Source organism: Mirounga angustirostris, unplaced genomic scaffold (genome assembly GCF_029215605.1).
Source record: "Mirounga angustirostris isolate CCGP_5_RB_7025 unplaced genomic scaffold, mMirAng1.0.hap1 SCAF_4, whole genome shotgun sequence".
NCBI lineage: Eukaryota > Metazoa > Chordata > Mammalia > Carnivora > Phocidae > Mirounga > Mirounga angustirostris.
The window spans coordinates 176,380,881-176,408,329 of record NW_026991712.1 but is presented as its reverse complement, the minus strand read 5'-3'; the positions used below and the strand labels follow the sequence as shown (position 1 = coordinate 176,408,329).

At 43.2% G+C, this 27,449-nt stretch overlaps 1 protein-coding gene across 12 annotated transcripts in view; it reads right to left on the bottom strand.

Annotated features, from left to right (window-relative positions):
• The window catches only part of UBR4 (ubiquitin protein ligase E3 component n-recognin 4), a 130,593-nt gene that overhangs the window by 82,942 nt on the left and 20,202 nt on the right, over positions 1-27,449 (bottom strand). For all 12 annotated transcript variants that reach the window (XM_064589845.1, XM_064589846.1, XM_064589844.1 and 9 more), the window contains exons 16-36: positions 26,355-26,514; positions 26,150-26,235; positions 18,736-18,905; positions 17,174-17,456; positions 16,187-16,322; positions 14,783-14,862; positions 14,203-14,331; positions 12,839-13,021; positions 12,567-12,689; positions 12,248-12,477; positions 10,262-10,383; positions 8,774-8,871; positions 7,123-7,280; positions 5,923-6,132; positions 4,666-4,767; positions 4,263-4,363; positions 3,834-4,032; positions 3,250-3,438; positions 2,760-2,823; positions 869-1,060; positions 11-81 (exon numbers count right to left, since the gene is read on the bottom strand). In XM_064589845.1, coding sequence (XP_064445915.1) covers positions 11-81; positions 869-1,060; positions 2,760-2,823; positions 3,250-3,438; positions 3,834-4,032; positions 4,263-4,363; positions 4,666-4,767; positions 5,923-6,132; positions 7,123-7,280; positions 8,774-8,871; positions 10,262-10,383; positions 12,248-12,477; positions 12,567-12,689; positions 12,839-13,021; positions 14,203-14,331; positions 14,783-14,862; positions 16,187-16,322; positions 17,174-17,456; positions 18,736-18,905; positions 26,150-26,235; positions 26,355-26,514 — 3,086 coding nt within the window. The remainder of the gene's footprint in view (positions 1-10; positions 82-868; positions 1,061-2,759; positions 2,824-3,249; positions 3,439-3,833; positions 4,033-4,262; positions 4,364-4,665; positions 4,768-5,922; positions 6,133-7,122; positions 7,281-8,773; positions 8,872-10,261; positions 10,384-12,247; positions 12,478-12,566; positions 12,690-12,838; positions 13,022-14,202; positions 14,332-14,782; positions 14,863-16,186; positions 16,323-17,173; positions 17,457-18,735; positions 18,906-26,149; positions 26,236-26,354; positions 26,515-27,449) is intronic.

The window sequence follows — 27,449 nt, the reverse complement described above, 5'->3', positions numbered from 1 at the left end:
CTACTCTTACCAATGCTGATTCATGAATTCTTTCTGAGTGATCGTGAAAGTGCAGAGTTTATTACAAAGAGAATCTTCATCCTTCAAAGATAATAAATCTTTTTAATCAGAAATATACCTTCTACACAGGCCTACAGAGAATAAACAGTCGATTCCTAAATGACCAGTAAAACTTACCCCCTGAAATTATCTGCAGGCTATAAACGTGCTACAATTCCAGGTGAGAGCTTAAGGTTTTATGATTAGAAAAGAAAAAAAAAAAAATCTAGGGGTGCCAGGGTGGCTCAGTCGGTTGAGCATCTGACTTAGTCTTGGCTCAGGTCATGATCTCAGGGGCGTGGGGTCAAGCCCTGCATCGGGCTCAGTGCTCAGCAGGGAGTCTGCTTGGGGCTCTCTCTCTCTCCCCCCCTCCCTCTGCTCCTCCCCCTGCTCATACATGCTCACCCTCCCTCTCCCCATCTCTCTCTCAAATAAATAAATCTCTAAAATAAATAAATAAAAGAAATCTTAAGCTTTCTCTGTAAGAGAGCTCACACCATCCCCATGAAGAAATCATCCCTAAGACTCCACTTAGGATACAAACACCGAACAACTGCAGAGTAAGTGACTCTGCATGGAAGAAGCCATGTGCTTATTAAACAGTCCCTTCCCTAAGAGATCAGATCCCTACAGCTTATTCTGCAGACCTGGAAAATCAGTCTGGAATTAGTCATATAAAGTGGGAGAAAACAGACAGGAGTGGGTGAGTTTTGAAGCTCACAGGAGCTAGAAAAGAGGGCCAAAGGCTTGTTGTTAGCATGAGCTCTGTCAGTGCCAGTCAGCCATTAATAAACTGGCATGGTTGCCTGGATGATGACGTGGTACTTACTGAATCCTCAGCCTGGGAGTCTTCCTCTTCCACTGCCAACTCCTCCACCCAGTCTGAGTCCACCTCAATGGCCCGCTCCTCCCCATCCACCGAGAGGTGACTTGGGCCTTGACCATTGCTCTGGCTCAGGGCATTGGTGACATCGGCCAAGTAAGACATAATGTGGCACGTGCACTCCAGGACTATCACATGCTGGAAGAAAAGACCACCATCAAACCACAGAAACCAGTTCTCCATATGTGATTATTGTGTACTATGTTTTCTCAAACTCTCCTCAATAAAGCTCAAGATCAGGGTGCCTGGGTGGCTCAGTTGGTTAAGCGACTGCCTTCGGCTCAGGTCATGATCCTGGAGTCCCGGGACTGAGTCCCGCATCGGGCTCCCTGCTCAGCAGGGGGTCTGCTTCTCCCTCTGACCCTCTTCCCTCTCGTGCTCTCTGTCTCTCATTCTCTCTCAAATAAATAAAATCTTTAAAAAAATAAATAAATAAATACAGCTCAAGATCAGAGACTTGGTATAAAAGCAGACAAAAAAACATTTTAATTACCCATTTCCTCAGCTCTGAGCACTGTGACCGCATGTAGCAGTTAATACATTGGGCTGAATTAATGTGATTCATTCATTCTCAAACACGAAGACAGCCCTCTACGAAATGTTGTAAAATGAGGTAAAAATGAAATCAGGAAAACAGAGTAGAATTGGAGGCAAAAACCATTCAAGAAGAATGGTGGTTGCCAGAGGCAGGAGCAGGGGGTGGGTGGAGAATGGATGAAGGGCGTTCAAAAGATACAACCTTCCGGTTATAAAATAAGTCAGTCACACGGATATAATGCACAGCATGGGGACAATAGTTAACAATATATTGTATTGCATGTTTGAAAGTCACTAAGAGAATAGGTCTTAAAAGTCCTCAGTACAAGAAAAAAACATTTTACAACTATGTATGGAGACAGATGTTAACTAGCCTTATTGTGGTGATCACTTCACAACCTACACAAACATCTAATCATTACGCTGTACACCTGAAAATAATATAGTGTTACATGTCAAGGATACCTCAATATAATAAAAAGACTAGATTAAAAGTATGAATGGGCTCTCATTGGCTTTTTTCCTACCAATAGCATTTTTTTAACCATTAGTAAAAGACATTTACGTTACTGGGTTTTAAACTTATGCAGTAGGGAGGAACAGCTTCAGAAATCAAGCGAAATTTTCCAGCAAACCACTGCTCATGTTTGCCTAAAAATCCCTGGAGCCTGGCATCAAGGCCTCATATTTCTAAGTTCCTTCCCTAGGCGCTCTGACAGTTCAGAGCTGAAAGGACAAAGACTAGCAAGAAAGGAAGGAGACATGAATGGTGCAGTGCTGGGTCTCAGAGGTCAGTTAGCTGCTCTTAGCCACCTATGTCAGGTTCATGGTGGGGCAAGGGGAGGAGAAGAATGCCTGCATGCAAGACTTCTTTCTGTCAGTTTAAAACCATTCTTCGCAGAGGTGACCTGAACCTTCAGGTAAATTAAACAATTCTAGTACGTGGACTAGAGCAAAGAAGTCAGTCGGTGACCCCATATACCACCTACTCAGAGTACCCAGTTCCAATGCAGGAGCAGGAAACAATTTTCTACAGCATACTAATGTCTAAAAAACAGCAAGAATTCACTAGGTTTTAAGGATTCAGCTGGATGTTTTTTGTTTACCCTGTTATTTCCCCCCATCACTCCTCACAACCCAGCAGAGGCCCGAGGGCATGCCGTTCATGTTACAAACTCCTAGGGCTTTGAAACTATACCCAGGCTGGCCAAGGCCAGAAGCCAGTCAAACGGAGAGCCTTCTATGGATCACAAAGAATCATCATCAGTCCCTGATTGCTGTCATGCTTCACTTTGCTTACCTTTCCATGCATTACATTGGCATTCAGTTTTTCAACCACATTCTTCTGTGATAGGTATTTCTTGCTGTCCCAAAGGAAAAAAAAAGGCGGGGGGGGACAGGTGAGACACAAAAATCATCTAAGGAACCAAAGAAAAGGAAGCAGTTTTCATGAATCCTGCATCAATTTGTGACACTGGGAAGCAAAGGCATTCTTAGAAAACACTGAGGTGTAGGTGCTCTGGTCTTATCACTGACACTTGATACACTTTCTCTAAGACTTCTCCTAAGGATAATGAACAGGAAGCCCTATAAGAATGTAACAAAGATTGAGTCTCAAGTGAACAGTTACAGACTACTCCCTCAATCCCCAATAAAAAGGTAGAGACTCAAGTTCTTTTATACTCACTCCAAGCTACAAAGAAAATAACTTGTAATTCATTATCTATCCCCCTTCTCTCTAAGAGCAACGCTGCACCTATAGATAGGCCCCTCCAATTTCATCATCTTACCATCTACTCAGCCAGTCCACAGCAGCATTGTGAAGCTGAAGATGGCCGGCACCTTGACCTGCACTGGCCAGTGTGGCCATCACAACCATGAGTTCAGGGAAACCAGTCCCATCACCATTGGCCAACATCTCTGTCGCCATGGGGATCAGGGTGCCCAGAAGCACAGCACACACGCCTTCTCCAACTTGGCTGGTAGAAAAGAAACAGCAAATTAATAAGTAAACAAGAGGAATCTGACCGTACTTCTAGATTTATAAAAGTAAGAGACATTGAAAATTAAACATTAAATACATGACTCTCCCCGCCCCCTTTCTCCCCACTCCATATATATGCACCCAGTTTTGGACTTCAGCTATTAGAGCACAGAACATTCATCCATGTGACAACTGACAGGCCCAGTCACTGCAAAAGTTTTTCCACAGGAGAAATTAAGGAGCTCCACTAGATTCCTTAAGTCTAATGAGGGGAGCTCCGGAGTCGCTCAAAATGCTAAGGACCAATGCCTGAAGGAAAGAACGTCGCAAATGCTGTCAACATTCATCTGGGGCTCTTAGGGACACGTGACTCAAATGCATGTGCTCTACCTGTTTTCCCGAACGATGTACGTAGTCAACAGCTGCAACAGCTGCCGGTTCTCCTGAATCACATCCAGCTGGTCAGAGTCTTTGGGGGGCGACGCAGTCATGCGGGTGAGCCAGGCCTGGAGGCGCACGGGCTCCACGCAAGCCAGCTGTGCCAGAGAGCCACAGAGATGCAGAAGGCTCGGGTTTGGGCTCTTCTCAGCTAGGGACAGACCAAGAGGCTGCGGTCAGTGACGGAGGGTGAGGGACAGGAGGGAAGGCGCTGACTAGGAGCCAGGAAAGGCTTCGGGCAAGTTTCCAACTGCCTTCCCAACTTCCTTGCAGGGATTCTCTGCACTTGTTACTCGGTAGTTATACTTGGGCAGAAGATATGCACAGTATTAGCTGGACATCAAAGTTCCCGTAAAAAGATTACTAAAAACTGTCACTCACTCAGCTGGAAGAGTTTGGTGAAGAATTTCAGAACTCGGTTACAGAATTTAGCAGAGAGGTTCTCATTGGCTGTTGCCATCATGATTTGCACGAGTTCCCCACTGGGAGGCAGAAGGAGTAAAAAAGGGGGGAATCACATTAAGCCTCACATAAAAAGGCATCCGCTTCTATTTCTTCACAATGTCATCTCCCCTCAGGGGACTGGTCACTTGTCAGTCAACGACACTAGGTGTTCATGAAATCAACCCCTCATCAATAACCTGAAGGACCAGCAATTAATCTAAGTCCTCCCCCCGGTACAAACACCTAAAGCAGGCTTTAAGTGTTCCCTGAGACAAAAATACCTAATGCTTTCAGGAGACATTCAAAAAATGTTCACTGAGTAAAACAAAACACGGCTCACCTGTCAGAGAAAAATTCCTCCATAGCTTTACGAGCCTGGCTGCTCTCCAGTTGCTTTTCCAAATATTGGAGACATTCCTCCAAGATGGATTCATCCAGTCCACTGAGGACCAAAAGAAGAATTAACTACCAGAAATAAGGTCTGTTTCAATGTCTTCCTAATACTGATTTTTAAAAATCCAAAGTTTATGACTAAACCGTAAGGGCAATATTCAATTTTTTTTTCAAAGCTGAGCATAAGGGGCGCCTGGGTGGCTCAGTCAGTTAAGTGTCTGCCTTCAGCTCAGGTCATGATCCCAGGGTCCTGGGATCGAGCCCCACATCGGGTTCCCTGCTCGGTGGGAAGCCTGCTTCTCCCTCTCCCTCTGCCTCTCCCCATGCTTGTGTTCTATCTCTGTCAAATAAGTAAATAAAATCTTTAAAAAAATTTTTTCAAAGCTTAGCATAAAGCCTGGCTACACAGGAGGTCAGTACATATCTAACACATTAAACTGTAACAAAACAAGTTCCTAAAACCTTAAAGGACACAGTCAATGGCTAAGAGTTCAAAGAATCGTTGCTGCTGTTTCAAATTACAGATAAACAGGAAGGAAAGAAGGAAGGAAGAGGAAGGAAGGGAGGAAGGAAAGATGAGGAAGGGAGGGAGGGAGGGAGAGGGGAAAGAAGGAAGAAAGAAAGGGAAGGGAAAGGAGGGAGGGAGGAAAAGAAAAAAAAGAAATGCTTGATGAAACTCTGGAGTCAACAACAAAAAGCCAGCAATGTCTACACTCGGACCCTTCATTAGTACAGTTCTCAGTGGGACAAAGCTGCAACTCACTCTGCTGCTCTTAAGGACCCGCCCACATCACTACGGCCTAAACTACCGAAGTCAAACAATGGTTTGGTTTAGGGAAGTCCCCACCACCCATCTCAGAGGCATGGTTCTAAAAATATTAGAAATTCTACGAAGCTCCTTTGTACAGTTCATTACATCAAGTAAGGCGCTTGATAAGCATCTGTTCAATTACTTAAAGTTTCCAAATCTGAACCATTTAAGCCTTCCACTTTCTCAACATGGATTCCTAACAATCATAAAAGCGGATTCCAAATAACCTTTCGTGCATGTCCCCAAGAACATAAAATGAACACAAGTACAGAACTGTCTGTTAAAAAGCACAATAAGCCATTAATTAATGACATAAAGAAAGGAGCACTGGTATATACGGCTGCAAGCAGCAGGAGGTCACGGGAGCCTGACCACCCCCTCAATCAGGCTTACCTATTGGGATCTGCATGATTGGCCAGAATGTTGTAACAACCAGTGATCAGTTTCTCATACACTCGAGCCAAGAACTCCTCAGACTCCGCAGGGCCCAGGATGCGCTCCAGGGAGTTGCTACTGATCTCAGCGACGCTCTCAGTGCTCGACTCCAAAAGAAGGGGAAGAAGGGTCCGAATTACCTGTGGCGGGTTCATCTCATCGGACCAACTTCAGCAAAGAAAATGAAACCATGTTAGTGAATATACTCCTGCCACAAAGCTGCAATGGCAAGGATAGGGCAACTCAATCATTTACTGAGGGAGGAGGGCTTTTATTCCTATCTTTTTCCCCTTGATATTTTTTACATACAGCGTAATCATACAACTTCATAATTTTATTTTTCATTATTATATCAGAAACAAAACAAAAATCATTCTACGTGAGAAGTCCACGTGAGAAGTTAAACTGTTAATTTAACAATTAACAATATAAAATGTACTTTTTAATATTCAGAAAAGAAGGGTGCCTGGGTGGCTCAGTTGGTTAAGCGACTGCCTTCGGCTCAGGTCATGATCCTGGAGTCCCGGGATCGAGTCCCGCATCGGGCTCCCTGCTTGACGGGGAGTCTGCTTCTCCCTCTGACCCTTCTCCCTCTCATGCTCTCTGTCTCTCATTCTCTCTCTCTCAAATAAATAAATAAAATCTTAAAAAAAAAAAAAGAAAAGAAAAGAAAATTAACTGAAACCTAAGCTAGAAACCCATCCCAGACAACTTTCGTAGAACTGCCAGGAATCTGGATCACTTTCAAGGCGATGTGATAGAGGCCTTCACCTGGGTCCTATGTACAGGAAGACAAAGCAGTGCCTCCCTGGCCTGCCCCAGGCCCCACAAGAGCAGAGGCTAACTCCCGCAAGGATTCTGGAGATGCATGATTTGAAATCTATCACTGCCACCTTAAAACTCCAACCCAAAGCACCTCAAAATTACAGTATGATTTAAAGCCTGGATGGCCTCTTCTGCCAGAGGGGAGGAGGTATTCTGCTACCTTTCACATCACATTCTAGATTAATGCTCACAGTCCACTCTGAAACAACAGACTCTCTTTGCTACAGAAGCATACAAGAAAAGCATTACTACACGATTATGAACTCCATCTTCCTTTAGCTACGAAAGAACACAGAAATAGAGAGCACGCAGGGCTCTGTAGTAGATACTCACACAATAAGATCTCCGGTCAGCCTGACCAGTGAGAGGAGGGTGTGCTTCAGAGAAGCAGCCAGGGGCAGACTTTGGCCACAAAGAGTCCCCAGGTGAGCAGCCTGCACAGCACTGATGTAACTCTCCGAAGGGATGGTGTCATTAGCAAAGGCATTGCGCTGAAAGGAAACAAAACAGACATGAATGGACAGACCGTCTATCTAGCAGGGATAAAAATTCTCACGTGGGGGGAAAAGAACCCGGTGGCATAAACCAAGACCCACTGAGGTTTCCAGACAATGGCTCTACTCAGTATACACTATTACTCATCCTGGGAAGGAAAGTGGGGTAGAGCGAAGGAAGCAGTTAACAATTTTTAGTTAGTACAAAGGTAACTTAAAATTTAAAAAGTTAAAGGGCGCCTGGGTGGCTCAGTCGGTTGAGCATCCAACTCTTGATTTCGGCTCAGGTCATGATCTCAGGGTTATGAGATGGAGCCTGCTTAAGATTCTCTCTCTTGGGCGCCTGGGTGGCTCAGTCAGTTGAGCGTATGACTCTTGGTTTCAGCTCAGCTCATGATCTTAGTAAGGTCATGGGATGGAGCCCTCATCAGGCTCCGTGCTTAGCGGGGAGTCCGCTTGAGATTCTTTCTCCCTCTCCCTCTACCCCTCCCCCTCTCTCCTCCTCCTAAAAAAAAAAGCTAAAAAGTTAAAATGTTAGTACAACAATGTTAAAATGTTAAGATACCCAACACCAGTTTTCAAATAATTAGAATATATTCTACTTAACACTAAAACTACTATCTATAATAATTAAGAAGGAGATGTATTTTGCAAAGCAATAGAGTCTCCAATAAAATATCTTCATTATCCTTCCGCTCCGGGTGATGTAAATAGAGATCACAATTATAAAGCAGGGATAACAAGATTACAATGCTTGACTTTCACAAAGAACTGTGACAAGGGAATAATATGTTAATAGAGATAATTTGAGCAGAGCAGACACAAAGGTCAAGTGAACTGACAGGAGACTCCAGTCTTCCAACAGCCTCCAGAACCTGAAAGCTACCCTAGAAAACTATGACAAAAGGAGCAGGTTCGGGCGCCTGGGTGGCTCAGTTGGTTAAGCGACTGTCTTCAGCTCAGGTCATGATCCTGGAGTCCCTGGGTCGAGTCCCACAAGGGGCTCCCTGCTCAGCAAGGAGCTTGCTTCTCCCTCTGACCCTCCCCCCTCTCATGTGCTCTCTCTCTCTCATTCTCTCTGTCTCAAATAAATAAATAAAATCTTTAAAAAAAAAAAAAAAAGCAGGTTCCTGATATTTTTCCTAAAAAGAAAATGAAAACAGCTCACATTTACTGAGAATTCAGGAGCCAAAGACTGTGCCAGGCACCTTACATTTAATACAATTAATCTTCACATCCCAGTATTAAAGAGATAAGGAAACAAAGCAAATAATAAAACGGCTGTCTTATAACACAGTAACACAGATTTCTTAACAAAACAACCACCTGGGTACCATTTGGGTAATTCAAGCCTTTGATTATCAATTCAACCATAGCAAATATATTGCAGCATACCAAGACCTCTTGGCAGTTACTTTCAGCCTAAGGAATAAGAACAGAACACAGAATGGCTAGCGCTCCACATCCCTACTCTGAGAACAGACACTCACCCAGGATCCGATGTTGGGAAACTCATTGGTGTTGATGTTGTTCCAAGATTCACACACAGCCTGCACCCAGGATGGTAAATTCTGAACCAGTGTGGGACCTGGAGGCGACAGGAAGGACGAGGACTCATCACAAGAGAGAAAAAAATGACACATACTATTTTAAAGCCAAGCCCAAATGCAGAAAGATACACCATTGCCCAATCTGTCAACATAATTACTAAGATCGCTTAGATGGATCTTTCAATAGCAGTACTACATCCAAGAACTAGCTAATTGCTTAATAGCTAACAATGTCAATTATAAGGTTTTCATTTCCCATCATAGTCACTTTCTAATCTCGCAAGTAAAGACGACAGCTGAGAAAGGGATACAAAGCGGGAGCATGTCACTACAAGTCAGGCTGAAATCACTACTCAGCGTCTGTTACACCTTCCACAAACAGATAGCACCTTAGTCTCTTCTCTCAAGACAAATCTGAGGGCAGGGATTCTTTTTCTTTTTTTAAAGATTTACTTATACATTTCGGAGACAGAGTGAGAGACAGAGGTGGGGGAGCAAAAAAGAGAGACAATCTCAAGCAGACTCCCTGCTGAGCACAGAGCCTGACACAGGCCCGATGCCACCACACGGAGATCAGGACCTGAGCCGAAATCAAGAGTCGGATACTTAACTGACTGAGCCACCAGGTGCCCCCGAGGGCAGGGATTCTTAATGCGCATCAAGAACAGCATTCCAGGGGCGCCTGGGTGGCTCAGTCAGTTAAGCATGTGCCTTCAGCTCGGGTCAGATCCCAGAGTCCCAAGATTGAGCCCCACACTGGGCTCCCTGCTAAGCGGGAAGCCTGCTTCTCCCTCTCCCTCTGCTGCTCTCCCTGCTTGTGCTCTCTCGTGCTGTCAAATAAATAAATAAAATCTTTAAAAAAAAAAAAAAAGAACAGCATTCCATGAAGTAGGAGAATTTAATTTCCAAAAGTGTGACTATCTGAACACTGAAAGGGCATTTAAAGCTTGCAATTCAGGAAAATACAAAGAGTTATAAATTGAGAGGGTAATGACTGCTCTTAACTCCAGTCCTGCTCAGGTCCTTTTGCTTCCCCAGCCTCCATTTCTACCAGATCATTCCTAACATGGGGAAGAGGTCTGCCCAGCACGAAGCAGCAGCTTGCTGATCTCCCTGATCTCCATAAATGAAAAGGAGAACACAGGCTAATGCTTTAGAACCAAATGACTGGTTTGGATCCCAGCCTCCACATCCTGCAAGACGTAGGATCTTGGGCAAATTAACTTCTCTAAGACTTAGTCTCCTACGGAGTAAGAGGGGAAAATAACACTTCATAAAGCTTCTGAGAGGACTGACAGAGATAAACCTATGTCAACGTTTGATACACAGAAAGGTTCCAGTAAGTGGCAAATGTCAGTAGACAGGTAGACAAGTGGTAGGACTCGTCCTACTAGTGGTAACAGCATTTCAAAAAGCACATTCACTTACCCAGAGTGTTTGCCTTGCACCTACTAGAGCCAATAGCCAAAACGGCAGCAAAGCCATGCAATTTCTCCTGGGAAGGTTTTTCAGTGGATCCTTCTTCATTAAAGTTCTGCAGCAAATAGGCTCTGAAGAAAAAAACAGGGGATACATGAAAGCTGAAGAACCTACTCCCATCATAGTTAGAAGAAACTGCCCTAGACAAATTGAAACACCTGTACCTCCGTTTCCTAATCTATTAAATGTAGTTGACAGTACCTGCCCCTTTGTGATCTCGTAAAAATTCCAATGGGTAGCTATTTTCCAAAGAATATTCCATCCTCTGAAATGTCCCCAAAACACAATTCCAGGACAAATGAGCTTGGCAAACATTGAACACTATCTACCCACCTCCCCCTGGTCTTGGAAGATTGGCAGTGTATATACTGAAGGCTCTGAGAAGTATAGTTCACCTTTGAACAACAGGAGTTTTAACCGCACAGGTCCACTTACACACAGATTTTTGTCAATAAATAAAATACACTACTGTGAACATATTCTGTCCTCCTTATGATTTTCCTAATAACATTTTCTTTTCACTAGCTTAATTGTAAGAATACAGTATATGATACAAATATATACAAAATATGTGCTAATGGACACTTTATGTTATCAATAAGGCAATTACTTCAGTTCAGGAAAATACAAACGGCTATAAATTTAGAGGGCAACTACCACCCTTAACTCCAGTCCTACTCAAGTCCTTTTACTTCCCCATCTGGGTCAACAGTAGGCTACAAGTAGTTATGTTTGGGGGAAAACAAAAGTTCTATGCATATTTTCAACTGCATAGGGGGACTGGTGCTTCCAACCCCACGGGGTTCAAAGGTCAACTGTTCTACACTTTTTCAAAAGCAGTTCACCTGTATTTACTCAGGACTTCCCAAACTTACTTGCCAGGAATATTTATTAACAGCTTATTGTATAAAGAGTTGGCCTAATGGGCCAGATAGGAGTCTAGAAGCTCTCAGAGGGCAGGGACTTGGTCAGCTTTGCTACTGCAATCCCCCCGGCACCTAGAAAAATACCTGACACATAGCAAGCTCTCCCATTTGCTACTCATGCCTATTGCTCATGTATCGTCAAGAACTGTGCCTCCAACAATAGTCTTCGCTCTACTTACTCCAAGACATTCAAACTTAGGCTTTAGTTAAGCTTTACAATGACCCAAGTCCCTTTTAGCATAAAAGCTCCATAGAACAGGAGCTGAACAGTGAAATCCTACAGGGACCAGAGAAAGTAAATAAGCGTAAAGGGGCCCAGTGAGAACAGCTACACAGGGTAGCCATTCCTCAACTCTGGTGTGCTAATGTTACGTGGCAAGTCAGACGCAGTTTTGCCAGTTCTTCCCATGTAGGAAAAGCCATAAATTTTGTTTTGTGAATAAACTCCCCATCTTTATACACTGAACGTAGATTCCAAGTATTTAAACATCATGCAGAAGTAGTCTATAGGGCGTGCAATTTACAATGTGTATTATTTTAGAAAGGACTAGATTTCAAAATAATCCCCGACTCATTACAAAATTTCTCTAACTACCTACATGAAATTTAAAAAGCATTTAAAGCTTCATCTTAGTGAATGACAGAAATGACATGTTTGGGGAAATTTCATTATCTTTCCTTGTATCCTACAAGTTAAATGCTACAAAATATTTAAAGATTTATAGAAATCAAACTTCTTCTTGACTCTTCGTGAACTATTTGAAAATTCTCTCATCAGGCATCCCTTTCTTTATATTAGAGAAAAAAACATTTTACCAAGAGAGAAAAAAACCCTGAGCTGACAAAAAGAAAAAAATGTAAGATTCTCAGTCCTTAAGGATCTGCACAGTGAACAGTACTTAGAACCACCAAGCTCAATTTGAAGAATTTTCAGGCTCCTAAGAAAGTAAACAGCCAAAGGATCTCCATTCCCCATTTCCAACATCTGTGGTCAGGCAGCCCGTCACACCTAGTGAATGATGCATAGGTGTCAATGAGTTGTAGAGTGGCTGGAAGCAGGTTCTTGGTGATCTCAGAAGACTTATGAGGATCAGTCTCGGCGGCCATCTTGGAAAAATGCTCATCCAGGGAGACCTGGACCTTCGAAATGGCAGCATCAAGGGTGTAGATGGACTGCAGACTTGGAATTTCATGGAGTTGCAAGATGGTGGTACAGTCGATGCTACAGAATGACGAGATCTTTAAAAGTACCCAAAATATTAATTAGTTGTGGCAAAGGGCTACGGCACAAGCTAAATCCTGGTATTATGGACCCAAAATGAACATACCTGTCGAGCAAAGTATTCCTCTACAATTTCAACATCATATTTCACTGAGCTGCACTTGGTGGATGCCAGTTCTAGGAGAGAACCAGCATGTTCCGCCTTCATGCCCTGTTTGATAAGGTGATCCTGTTTGGACAGCAAGAAAAAGTGTTCAGATTATTACAGATAGAGTCTAAAGCTTTCATTACCCTTAAACACTAACAAGTTCCCACAAGTACAGAGCATGGTGGCTTTGGCCACCCCTCGGCAGCAAGCCCTGTGTGACACCATGGTACCTTTATCCAGCTGACATAAGAGCTGATGCGAAGGCGGGAAGACCAGCGCAGGGTGTGTAAGATGTCACATTCACTCATCTCAGGTGAGTTCATAGCCAGCTGGTTCATGTAGGTCTTTGATGGTGGCAAAATCCCCAGGATCCTCCACAGTATCAAGAAGTAACACTGAAGGGCACAGGCCTCCTGGAAGAAGCAAAAAGAGTGGTCACAGCAGTGGCACTTGGTATCGAGCCACGAGCCCCCGAACAGTAAGAACCATTCCAAATACAATGTTTAAAGCAGACTGTGTGCAGTCCTGACCTTCAACTAAGATCTGGCTTGCAAGTCTGCTCTGCAGGTCTTTGACAGAGAATATATAAAATAACAAAGCAGGGTCCTAGGATTGAGCCACACGTCGGGCTCCCTCCTCAGCAGGGAGCCTGCTTCTCGTTCTGCCCGTCCTGCCCCCCTCCCCACTTGTGCTCACTCTCAATCTCTCTCTCGCTCTCTCTCCCAAATAAAATCTTTAAAAATATATATATATTATAGCAGCAATGTCCACAATAGCCAAACTGTGGAAAGAGCCAAGATGTCCATCGACAGATGAATGGATAAAGAAGATGTGGTATATATATACAATGGAATATTATGCAGCCATCAAAAGGAATGAGATCTTGCCATTTGCAACGACGTGGATGGAACTGGAGAGTATTATGTTGAGTGAAATAAGTCAAACAGAGAAAGACATGTATCATACGATCTCACTGATATGAGGAATTCTTAATCGCAGGAAACAAACTGAGGGTTGCTGGAGTGGGGGGTGGGGTGGGAGGGATGGGGTGACTGGGTGATAGACACTGGGGAGGGTATGTGCTCTGGTAAGCGCTGTGAATTGTGCAAGACTGTTGAATCTCAGATCTTTACCTCTGAAACAAATAATGCAATATATGTTAAGAAAAAAAAGAAGAAGAAGAAGAAGGTAGCGGGAGGGGAAGAATGAAGCAGGGGAAATCGGAGGGGTAGATGAACCATGAGAGACGATGGACTCTGAAAAACAAACAGGGTTCTAGAGGGGAGGGGGTGGGAGGATGGGTTAGCCTGGTGGTGGGTATTGAGGAGGGCACATTCTGCATGGAGCACTGGGTGTTATGCACAAACAATGAATCATGGAACACTTCATCTAAAATTAATGATGTAATGTATGGGGATTAACATAAGAATAAAAAAAAAATTAAAAAAAAAAATCCTGAAGTATCAGTCAGTTCTGGAAACAGATAATTCAGTAACTGATTAGATCCCAGGAAGAAATTTCTGGTAGAACCGCTACCCAATTATCAAACACATTCCAAACTCTTTATAATCAGCCTGGGCTTCAGTGGTCTTACCAAGGCCGTTACATTCTTGTTTTCCTTTCTCCTGACTGTATCAAGCTGGGATCCAGCTGCAAGCAGGGATGTCAGTGCAGTGTAAAGCTCATCATACTTGACAAGCTTAGAGAAAAGAACATCACATGCCTAATATCGAGAGAAAAAAAACATTTTTTCTTATTTTTTTGAGATATTTTGTCTACTACCCATACACTATCATTTAATCTCATGACTGACAAAATAGCTCATTCAAATTACAGGTAAGAATTTCTCCTTGCAGCAAGATTCCCATTCAGGGACCTCTCTCAGTTTATGGACTATTGTGAGCACACAAGGGCAGGTATTAGAATGATGTTAACTATTTTTTCCATTAAAAATATCTGCATGTGAAGATGCTAACAGAGACAGGAAGAAGGTGCCCCTACGGCAAAAGTAGAGCCCAGCAAATAACATATTCCTACTAGAATAAGTTCAAATCCGAATACAGGCCAAATTCCCTCATTACAAAAAGCAAGTCATTCCCTTTTCCCCTGACAGACTGATTTTGGTGGAAACCATCTGACCCACATGTAAAATGGGGTTTTAAAATTCCTGGTACCACAGAATCGAGTCGGTTCAAATCATCCTCTGAGGCTTCTGGGGACAGGACACAGTAGAATCTGGGTTGTGGGACAGCATCTGAAAAACAGGGGGCTCGTTAAAAGAATGGTTTCATTCTCAACTCTGTTTAGAAAGTATAAAATGTAAAAACTAAACACTTTGGACACCTGAAGACACAAACAACCTTGGCACTACTGACATTCGGGGCCAGGTAATTCTTTGCTAAAGTCCTGTGCACGACAGGATGTTTAGCACCCTCCCCGCTGTGACAACCAAACAGGTCTCCAGACACTGCCAAATGTCCCCGCATCCTTAGTTAAGAACCACTGCTCTAGGGGCGCCTGGGTGGCTCAGTCATTAAGCATCTGCCTTCAGCTCAGGTCATAATCCCAGGGTCCTGGGATCAAGCCCTGCATCAGGCTCCCTGCTCGGTGGGAAGCCTGCTTCTCCCTCTCCCACTCCCCCGCTTGTGTTCCTGCTCTCGCTAACTCGCTCTCTGTGTCAAATAAATAAATAAAATCGGGGCGCCTGGGTGGCTCAGTCGTTAAGCGTCTGCCTTCAGCTCAGGTCATGATCCCAGGGTCCTGGGATCGAGCCCCACATTGGGCTCCCTGCTCGGCAGGGAACCTGCTTCTTCCTCTCCCTCTACTGTTCCCCGTGCTTGTGCTCTCTCTGTCAAATAAATAAATAAAATCTTAAAATAAAAATAAACAAACAAAAATAAACACAAGAGGCATTTCATCAAAAGAATGGACAACTGCTCTACACCACAGAGGTGAGGAACACCACAGAGAAGGTGAGAAACACCAGAGAAAAGGTCATGGCTCCCATTATTTTCTGAACAGTATCCCACCATGATCCAAAAGGAAGTTTAGCCTCTGGGCTAGAACCACATTCCTATAATGGAAAAGTAAATGTAATCACTCACAGTGGCAAGAATCCATGTACTGCACTCTATGAGCAGACACAAGAATTCCTAATTCTTATGTCTCAATGTTGTTTTCCTTTTTGTTTTTAAATCAATGTGGGTGGGTGCCTAGGTGGCTCAGTTGTTAGGCGTCTGCCTTCGGCTCAGGTCATGATCCCAGGGTCCTGGGATTGAGCCCCGCATCGGGCTCCCTGCTCTGCGGGAAGCCTGCTTCTCCCTCTCCCATTCCCCCTGCTTGTGTTCCCTCTCTCGCTGTGTGTCTGTGTCAAATAAATAAATAAAATCTTAAAAAAAAAAAAATCAATGTGGGATATGTGACAGTCTATTTCCAAAAAGGTTTTGAATCCCTTGGTATTTGCCACCTATAGGGAATAGACTAAATCTTGAGGAGTCTCTAGCAATCTCCAGCACCAAATTCACTCCCCCCAGTGAGAACCAGTGAGTCAGCTTCTTACTAACAATCTTCTTTCTGACCTGATGAAAAATGCTTAGACCAGTTTTCTTCTACTTCTTTGAACCCGTGATAGAGAGGGGTGGTCGCCCGGCGGCTGTTGCTGTCCTGGGATCCATTTGCCCACCCAAAAGGAGGACTCAGCAAATTATGCTGCACCTTTTAAAACACAAATTAATACTCAAATTAAGAAAGATACCTAGCCACATTCCGCATCTCACTGCAGGTGTGATAACTCGTAAATATATCAAACCTTGGGAAACTCACAAACCAAAATAAAGTTTTGACGTTTCTGTGACTTCTTTGGGGAGCATCTTTTTGCCAAAGTATAATGGGAATAGGGCTCAAGCAAACATTCTAGGAAATGCTGAATAATCCTTAACTGGCCTTCCCATCCTCATGCTGGATCCCCATAACAAAACAGTTTACTAACCCATAAAACTTACTGCTCAACTATCATTCAACCACTAACAAATACTCAGGGAGGGCAGATGCTCAGGGCACTGAGCTGGACACCAGGTAAAGTGGATTAATTCAAAGGACACCTGTGAACAGAACCTATAATCCAATTTTCACAAAACCATCAAATCAAATAACCTACATTTACTGCTCCTGGCTAAATACAAAGCATGAGCGCACACACGCAAGTCCAGTAGTCTTCCTAAGATGAATCATAAACCTACCACAACAAATGTCTAAAACCTAAAGTGAGCAGGTCATTTTGCTTTGGATCATGGCAACTCGAGAAGAAAAACACTCTCGGGGCGCCTACGTGGCTCAGTCGGTTAAGCGTCTGCCTTCGGCTCAGGTCATGATCCCAGAGTCCTGGGATCGAGCCCCGCATCGGGCTCCCTGCTCAGCGGGAAGCCTGCTTCTCCCTCTCCTACTCCCCCTGCTTGTGTTCCCTCTCTCACTGTGTCTCTGTCAAATAAATAAATAAAATCTTTAAAAAAAAAAAAAACAACACTCGATAACAGCTAGTAAAGCAAAAACAGTGTGTTCATCTGTACCTGCTCGAACAGATACACAGGGGCTTTGGAGTACTGATGAAGCAGATAATCAAAGATCAGAAGGAGGCGAGCCAGGATGAGAGGCACGGAGCGCGCCTGCGCATCCATGTTGGCACTCAACTCCTGGATGATCTGCACAAAAAGGGTCAGTATGGCCCGCCGGCCTTTCTCAGTGAAATTGTGAAAAATGAGAAGGAGCAGCTGCAGATGTTCTACATTCAAATCTTCCGTCTCGTTGGGCACCACCCCTTGCAGGGCATTCTGCTTCATTGTCGACAAAAACCTACCGCAGAGAAAAGGAGAAAGTGTCTGGTGAAAGAAGTCCGAACATCCCCCAAGATTTACAATGTCAAGGGCTGGAGGAGTTAAGCTTTTTAAACCCAGGCATTAAGATAACAAATCAAGGAAGACAAAAATCTACACGTAAAGAGAAGATTAAAAACTCAACCTTGGCTACGAAAATGGTAAATTCGGCCACAGAATATTCCCCGTCGACTGTGGCGGTAGTGTAAACACCCACTCTGCCATTTCTGACCATGAAAAGAACTGTAAGCTCCCCCAAAAGGTGGCTTGCTTTTTTTAATTAATGAACCTGGACAATTTTATAAACTAGAAACCGTTCAATTACTTTTCCCTATAATTTGACTCTACAGCTTAATTTGTATTTTGAGAGTTTACACTACAGGTTAAAAGCACTGCATGATAGCACTCAGAAATAACTCAATGTACTAAAAAGCAATAAAAAATAAATTATACTATTCAGAGAACTTGTCTAAAGAGCTTTTATGCAGAAAAGAAATGAATGTAGACAACTGCTTCCATTGCCTTTGGCTAATTTAGGAAAGAGATTTGTGTTCTAATAAGGGTTTCCCTCACCCCATCCCCCTACGCTCCCCCCTCGCCCCCTCCCCCACCTCCTGGCCTTTTTGCAAGATTCCACCAAGAAAAATACAGTGGGACTTTGGCATTCCAGGAGGTTTATGACTCCTCAAATCCAGCATTAGAGCTATTTGATCATAGTATGGGGAAGAGAAAAGCAAAGCCTTTTAGGAAAACAAACTGCTTTGAAGACTCTTAACCATGTAAACAAAAATGGCAAATATAGGTCCATCTACAGAGGATTTAGATGATTAATCTGAGCTTCCCCCAAGTAAAATAGTTCTTTAAAAGTTGTCCAAAAAAGACTGCAAGTCACCCTGAGTGGTTTTCATGATGAAAGCAAAATAACCAAAGACAGAGTTGGCTTCCCTGTTCCCGGTCTTTCAGAAAATCAGGTCAGGATAAAATTGGCTATGTTCAGGATTCAGGTTCTGTCTCTTAATTGCAACCATATCCCCCATGTGCTAAGGGATGATTTTGTTTCCAAACCATGGTTTAGGTACTTCTGCTTCTTAAACAGCACATCTTCCCCCAAAGCCATCAGAAACATACTCCTCCGCCCTCACCACCGTACACCCTACCATCAGATACCACCTCAGAGCCCCAGGCTAACTACAGAGAAGTCAAACAAATTAAAAAAGCACATAACCTTCTCTGCAGGGCTTCTCCTGGAGTTCTCTTACCTGTCCCAAACTTTAAGGCATTCAGGGACATCAGGATCACCTTGAGCGCCAGCTTTATGTTGCCAGATGAGTAAAAGGCGTGAAAGCACAGAGAGGCTTTGAGGGTGAATGTACAAGGGCCAAGGGCCCTCAGAGAAAGGTGCTACTCCCAGCTGCTGCAACAGCGTGTTCTGCCAGGAAAGACATACAAGAGACCATTAGGAAAAAGACAGAAAATGAGGCCAAAGGTTACCCACGAGCCCTAAATGTTACTCTTTAATGCTAGAAGAGTATTTTAAAGAGCACGCAGAAATTCAGATTTAGACATAGTTTGGAGAAAGGTATTTCACTCAACGAACAGGAAAAAAGGAAAAATTACTAATCAAACCCCATTCACAACCATAGCTAATTAGCGTCAGAACTGGGGTCCTGACACTAAAGGAGAGATGCACGAGACAGCAGAATCTGGATCGGTCCAAACGAGCTGACAGTTTCTCTTTCACAACCAGTTATATACCTCAAGTAACATTCAAAGTGGGGAGGTCCTGCAACTCGTAGGTCCAGCCGCTTGTATTTTCTTGTAAGCCTCTGCTTAGAGGCAGAGAAAGTCTGCCTCTGCAATGTCAAGGCACCCCAAATTAGTCAGGGTTGTCTGCCTCCAGTTGTAGCATGTCTTTCAAATGAGCTTGACTTGCAGCTCAGTTACTTAGCTGCAACTTATCTTCTCAAACACACACAAACTGTGCACGATGCCAATGGAAAACCAGACAAAAGCCTGCTTTCTCACTTGGCTTCAGAAGACACAAATCACAGTTACCTCGGGATACAGGATAAATTTCTAAGTCTGTCAAATTAAATTATATTCTTATAAAACATCCCAGAGGACCCCACTCGGAAATAATTATTCAAAATGTCACAGATATCAAGAGTAGTTCACACATGTACTGGGGTGGTTATCACAGGCTAGCTGCACACATACTCCACACGAAACGCTCAGAGCTATAGCCTTAGGTGGGTACGTGCTCCATTTTACTGATGGGGAAATAAGAGCTCAGAGTGGTTTAAGAACACGACCTAAGCCACATGATTCCCATGTGTCCTAGCCAGGTTTATCTCTAAAATCTGCATGCTTAATCATTATGCTCCACATAGGCTTAAAGACTTTTTTCAATTCCTGACTCAAGGAAATAATTCAAAAACATTAACGTGCCTGAACTACATCAAAAATATTACCTGTAGCACTCCTGTAATAATAAAAAAAAATTTAGAAAAAAATCTTAGTGTTCAATCAAGGAACATGCAGCCATAATAGTGACAACTATAAAGAAAAAGGTAACACGGCGCCTGGGTGGCTCAGTTGGTTAAGCGACTGCCTTCAGCTCAGGTCATGATCCCAGGGTCCTGGGATCAAGTCCCGCATCGGGCTCCCTGCTCTGCGGGGAGCCTGCTTCTCCCTCTCCCACTCCCCCTGCTTGTGTTCCCTCTCTCGCTGTGTCTCTCTCTGTCAAATAAATAAATAAAATCTTTAAAAAAAAAAAAGAAAAAGGTAACAATTTTTGAAATAGTAAAATTATAAAAAGCAGAAAAAAGAGATGTATAGATGTTCTGATCTTAACTGCAAAACTGTGCAACTATAATATAGGGACTAGAAAGAAAACATGGAAAAATGTAAATCATTAATTTAGTGGAAGGATAGGTTATCGAGGTCATTTTTTTTTTTTTAAGATTTTATTTATTTATTTGAGAGAGAGAGAACACCTGAGAGGGGATAGGGTCAGAGGACGAAGCAGACTCCCTGCCGAGCAGGAAGCCCGATGCGGGACTCGATCCAGGGACTCCAGGATCATGACCTGAGCCGAAGGCAGTCGCTTAACCAACTGAGCCACCCAGGCGCCCGAGGTCATATTTTTTTAAGAGAGGGTTTTTTGTTTTGTGTCGTTTCAGGCCTCAGAGCCCTAAGACATGAGCGAACATTCCTCAGAACCTGGTTTTCCCCTATCCACTCCAACTCTCAGTAGCCCTAAGTAAGGGGACCTGACTTTTTAAGTAAAACTGAGCCACAGCACCCCCACAAAGGCCTGGCCTGAAGCATTCCCTCCAGCCCTCTGGTGCCCTGCGCCCACCCTTGCTTAGTGCCGGCACTCCTGGACTTTCTGCCTCCGCCCTCCCCATTCGGGCCATCTTCCAACCCTCTTAACTGTTCTTGTGACTTCAACAGCTGCCTCTTAGTGGTTAATTCCCAAAGCTCCATTACCAATCTTAATTTTTTTTAGGATTTCTTATTTGAGAGAGAGAGCGAGCACAAGTGGGAGACAGAGACAGAGGGAGAAGGAGAAGCAGACTCCCCACTGAGCAGGGAGCCCGATGTGGGGCTCCATCCCAGGACCCCAAGACCATGACCTGAGCCAAAGGCAGACGCTTAACCGACTGAGCCACCCAGGCACCCCTCAATCTTAATTTTTTAAGAACTGAATTTCAGACTCACATTTCCAACTACTTTCTACATGTCTTCACCCCACTGGCACCTCAAAATGTCTTCCTATTTAAAATGATTTTTTTAATAGTAGTAGTGGCAACTATTTTAACTAAAAACATTGATAAAATATACAATTCTTATAAACAATACTCATATAAAATGCCCATATACAAAAATACACGAACTGCTTTTCTCATTGGACTGAAAGGGCTATAAAATTCCCCATCCTGACAGGAAGCAACACAATCCCATGGTAACACCACAGTTCACTGCCTTTAGCTTACTCCTTCATGAAAAGAAAGCCTCGCACTCAAGCTCTACTGCACAGTGGCTTCCAGGCTGGCCGACCACAAGGGACTGCAAGTTGTGTGGGTAAGTAGACCCGGCTTGTTTTTTCAGAACAAAGAGAAAACGGCACAATGCGCCTCATGTAGCTTAAGAACCCAGAGGATCATTCTGAGCAAACCTGCAACCGTGAGTAAAAAGAACCCGAGTTGACTCAAACCTAGGAGTGAGCTCCCTACACACTCACGACAGCTCCTCTACCACCAAACCAACTCTCCTTGCTGACGTCCCCTTTCTATGAAAGACAACAGCACTCTTCTGGTCTCATTTGGGTTGAAAAGGCAGGCAGTATCTCAGGTCCTTCCTATCCATGTCCTTTACCCTGGTCAAATAATTTCCCATGATCTCTACCGCGGGCCCTTTATCCACACTGTGTCACCCACCCCCTTTCCTCATGATCCCAAACTAATTCAAGTCATCTGGATTTCTTCAGTGCCTGCAACACTACCTGGCACATAGTAGGTGCTCAATGAATACTCAGTGAATGAATGAGTGACCTAGACCACTACATAATATTAAGTTATTATACTCCTACACGTAATAGTAATAAATATAAGACAACAAATATGTTAATAACAAATATAACATTAAAAACAATAATAGTAATAGTAACAAACTAATAAAGATAGCAGCTAATCTTTAGTAGGAACTAATACTATATGCCAGGTGTGTGTCTTATTTTTACTTACATCATGGTAAAATAATGTAACATAAAATTTACCACTTAAATCGTTTTTAAGTGTACAGTTCCGTGGCATTAAGTAAATAGACACTATGCAAACATCACTACCATCCATCTCCAGCACTTTTTTATTTTTCCCAACTGAAACTCTATGCCCATGAAACACTAACTCCCTGTGATACTGTGATATAAGAAGAAACACATATTTGGTCTCTGTCCCATTTCTGGCACAGAGCTCCTAAAAATCTTGTCATTTCCTGACAGGAGTGAGAAGAACGTATTTTGCTTTTCATAATAAGCCCCTTTCAATAACACCTGTGTTTATGATAATGAGGCGCCTAGACAGCTTCAGGATGGGGGCTGATTGCCAGGGGAACCAACCACATGATTAGAGGGCTGGATCCCCAACCTTTCAGCTCCATCCCCAACCGCTAGTTTGAGTTAATCACCAATGGCCAATAGAGCAGAATGCCAACAGAAAGCCAGACAAAGCCTGCTTTCTCATTTGGCTTCAGAAGACACAAATCATCTCAGTAGACTGCTCTATTAAACAAATTTGAAAGAACAGAGAGGCCATGCCAATCAAGCACATGGCCTTTTAGGAGAAAGTCCTCTTCCCAAGATGTTCGTAAGTCTTCTTCAATAAATAGGTTTTGATTTCTTCCATAAGTAGAGAAAGCCTAGCGGTCTTACTAATTCAGAACCAGTTTTTTATTATTCTGACAGGTGAAGAAAGTTTTTATGATGTAACTTACATTTGTTTTCTTTCACAGACTGGGCTCCATTTCATTTACTTCCCTTAAAGAACGCTGTGTATGTCTTGCAATGCAAGTCAGACACCTTGGGTAAATAACTTTGTATGTGGGATGCCTGCGTGGCTCAGTCAGTTAAGCATCCAACTCTCGGTTTCAGCTCAGGTCATGATCTCAGGGTCATGAAATGGAGCCACATGTCAGGCTCCACACTATGTGTGAAGCCTGCTTAAGATTCTCTCTCTACCCCTCCCTTTGCCCCCCACCCCCCGCCAAGCACACATGCACTCTCTCTCAAAAAAAAAAAAAACTTTGTACATGAATCCAGAGAAACAATATCAGTAACAGATAGTTAAATTACACTAACCATCCTTCACTTTCTTCCATCATAGCAATGAAATTTGAGGGAAGAATTTAAAGTCCCATGTTTGGAAATGGAATGAAGAGGGAAGTTTGATAATTTGCTCTCCAAAAAGTCAGTGGTTATGGGCAGCCAAGTTGCATGTCCACACAAGGTCTGGAATTATTTTTTAAATGCTAAGAGGGCAACATCATTACAGGAATCTTAAGAACTCTTATTCTCTACAGGAAAATATTTCTTCCCCCATTATTTGGACAAGTTTAGGCAGGAAAAGGCCAAGTCTATGAACTTTGAAACTTCCCTAAATAAACTTAGATCTCAGCAAGGAGCTGATAACTTTCGCAGGACATCCTGACCCTACACAGTCTGAGAAGGTGCTACAGGCCATATGCTAACCGAAGCATTTTCTTCTCTTCGTCATAGATAGATCAACAACTTTACCACTCAAATTATAGTCCCTTTCCTGGCCAAAAAAAAATTTTTTTAAAGATTTATTTATTTGAGAGAGAGCTAACGCACACACACGTGCATGCGCAGGGGGAGGGGCGGAGGAAGACGGAGAGAGAATCTCAAGCCAACTCCAAGCTGAGCATGGATCCTGACACGGGGCTCGATCTCACAACCCTGAGATCACGACCTGCACCAAAACCCAGAGTAAGACGCTCCACTGACTATGCCGCCACTGACTGCGCCCCCAAAGCAAATTTTTTCAACTAACATTAGGTACATATAAATAGGTTTTATAATTATCTTTTTAAACGATGAAATAAATTTTTAAGAGTTTTTCAAGTAACTTAGGAGAGTAAGAATCAAGTTTAACCTTCTGAAATAGCTTCCTAGATCCTGTCCCTTTGGGGGCAAGTGCAAACCCCTAAATTGTGTCCTGGTTCTGAGAATCCACTGAAATAATCTTAAGAATAACAAAAAATTTTCACAACAATTTTCGGCAAACTATTGGAGAGCTCTACCAAATATAAGTCTTCTAAGGGAAGTGAGGGGTAGCTGCACTAGGAATCTGCATTTATTATATTCCCCAGAGATCTTTACGTAAACTAAAACACTGAGAATCACTAACTCTGACCACATTAGAAAAATTATTATCAAAATACGACACTGTCGGGGCACCTGGATGGCTCAGTCGGTTAAGTGTCTGACTCTTAATCTCAGCTCAGGTCTTGATCTCAGGGTCATGAGTTCAAGTCCCACGCTGCACTTGGGAAAAAAAAACACGACATGGTCAAACGTTGGGAGAAAAAGTGAATCCACAAATGTGACACGTTGTTGATGGTAAAACTTGGTGCAGCTTTTTTTTTTTTTTAAAGTAATCTCTACACCCAACATGGGGCTCAAACTCACAACCCCGAGACCAAGAGTCACATGCTCTATCGACTGAGCCAGCCAGGCGCCCTATCAGTGCAGCTACTTTAGAGAGCAAGTCTGGCATCCCTGCTTACAGTCACATACTCAGTATCCTACTAATTCTACTCCTAGTTATCTGCCCAAGAGAACCCCTTGTTATGCCAGGGGACCCAAGATCACAGCAACAGCTAGAGTAACAACAAACCCTGACACAACCGAAAGGTCCACCAGTGGGAGCAGAGGGGAGGTAACAAATTGGTACAGTCACAAACACAACAGGATAGCATGTAACAGTCAAAACAAAACCTACAGAATCAGCAAGAGTATAGATGAATCTTGGCAATATAATGCTAAATAATATTAAATGAAAAAAGAAAGCCTAACAAGATTATATAGAGCATGGTATCAATTACTATAAAGCTAAAAGTAATCAAATAGTTTGAAAATTTAAGGAATATAAATGTAAAAATAAATATATATATGAAACTAATGAAAGGGGGAATTTGAGATACAGGATTCAAGACATCACCTACTAGTGAGGAGAGAAAACCCTACCATCAAGATCCTAGGCTTTATTCTGGTGGTGAGTCTGCAAGTAGGCGTGTATCTGAAAGCATCTACCTCCTGTAATTTGAATGACTCTTTTAAAACACACATTTCGGGGCGCCTGGGTGGCTCAGTTGGTTAAGCGACTGCCTTCGGCTCAGGTCATGATCCTGGAGTCCCGGGATTGAGTCCCGCATCGGGCTCCCTGCTCGGCAGGGAGTCTGCTTCTCCCTCTGACCCTCCCCCATCTCGTGTTCTCTCTCTCTGTCTCATTCTCTCTCTCAAATAAATAAATAAAATCTTTAAAAAAAAAAACACACACATTTCCAGGGACGCCTGCGGGGCTCAGTCGATTAAGCATCTGCCTTCAGCTCAGGTCATGATTCCAGGGTCCTGGGATCGAGTCCCGCATTGGGCTCCTTGCTCAGCGGGAAGCCTGCTTCTCCCTCTGCCTGCTGCTCCCCCTGCTTGTGCTCTCTATCTCTCTCTCTGACAAATAAATAAATAAAATCTTTAAAAAATAAAATAAAAATAAAACACACCATTCCCAACATGGATTTCTTAGATTACTAATGAAGTTAAGCATTTCCTAGGACTGTTAGCCATTGATATTTCCTTTTATAAACTGCCCTCTTGTCTGTTCTGTCCACCTGTCTACTAGGGCAGTCATTAGGAGCTGGTTTTGTAGTTTTTCCTTTGCTTTAAGCTTACTGAAAGCCTTAGGGATAAAGAACACATTTTCTCTTTCTTGAAATGATCCTGATGGGGCAGTGGGACATACTAGAATAATCTCTCAAACTCTTTCTGGTGAGGGGGTTTCCACCACAAGCCATGCTCCTTTACAACTGGAACACTACAGCCTACTGGGAGCAGACATAGACAGCACGTGGCCGAAGGTCCCAGTGCACACAAACCTGCAGGTTGGGTGACTGAAGGTCAGAAGTTACCAGAGAGTGGTTGAAGTGATAGAGAGCAGCAGCAAACTCTTCATCTGATGAACCTGGAAGGCAAATAAGGACACTGACTATTCAAGCAGCCCCTGATGCATCATACCGCCCTGGCAACAGCCTAACGCCACTGGGGAAAAAAATCCACCAGGTCCCTATCCTGTCTACTGACCCTTGAGTCCATCTTTGTCCACCTCCTTAATGATGCTGGCCAGGGTGGCCATGTGGTGTTCTGAAAGAGACACACTCAGGTAGTTTCGGATAAAATTGTTCCGCGAGTTCAGCATGGAAGAAGTGATGAAGTTCAAAATGTTGGAAGCCAGACCTAAGAACTAAAAAGAACATAAAGAACCTTGTCAGGGCCATAAGCCCAGAGTGCCTCCAAATCCTGAATATAAAGAGAAATAAAACATGCCCACAGATCTGATGCAACAGATGCAATGAATTAAAGAGTCAGATTTTAAATCCCCTACAATGGGACAAAATTTAATTATGATAATCTTTCCCACATAATTCTACCAGTTACACAAAATGGCACCCAGTTGAACACAACACACTTCAGAAAACACCATGTGAAGACAGAGGCTCTTGACAGAGACTTGTTTCTGTCATTCCTCTAAAGGCCCTGCATTTCTTCAGCTCAAGGACATTACTGAAATAAGGAATTCTGAAGCCTGTATGATCATTATACACACACAGAATTCCCAGCTCTTTACTTCTCTCTCAAAATGAAACTGAATTATTGTGTAAATGTCTTATATCCACAACCTGGACTAGACTAAGCTGTACGAAAGTGTGTTCCATATCTGACTTGTTTTACCGCTATAGCTTTAGAAGAGCGTTGATAGATAGTACATCTAGAAATGCTACTTGAACAAATAATTAGCAAGCACTTAACGATGGCCCACACCTATGCTAAGGGCTCTTTAATTCTTCACAATACCCCTAAAGGCAGGTACAATCACTCCCATTTGACAGAATACAAAATTGAGGCTTGGAGAATTTTAGAATCTCTCCCAAAGTCTCAGAGCCAGTAGTGGTAGAAGAAGGATTCAAACTCACTTCTAACTCCAAAGGCTATGTTACTAATCCTCAATCAAAGAAATAATACCAAGAGTACAAATCATTTAATCAAACACCATCAGTACACTTAAGTGTTAAGTAGAACTATCTAAATATTACAGTTAACCCAACCTACAAAATGTTTTAGTTCAAACGATCTGCTTTTCACACCCCTTCTCCCCATCTCTCCTTCCCCTAAACCTCA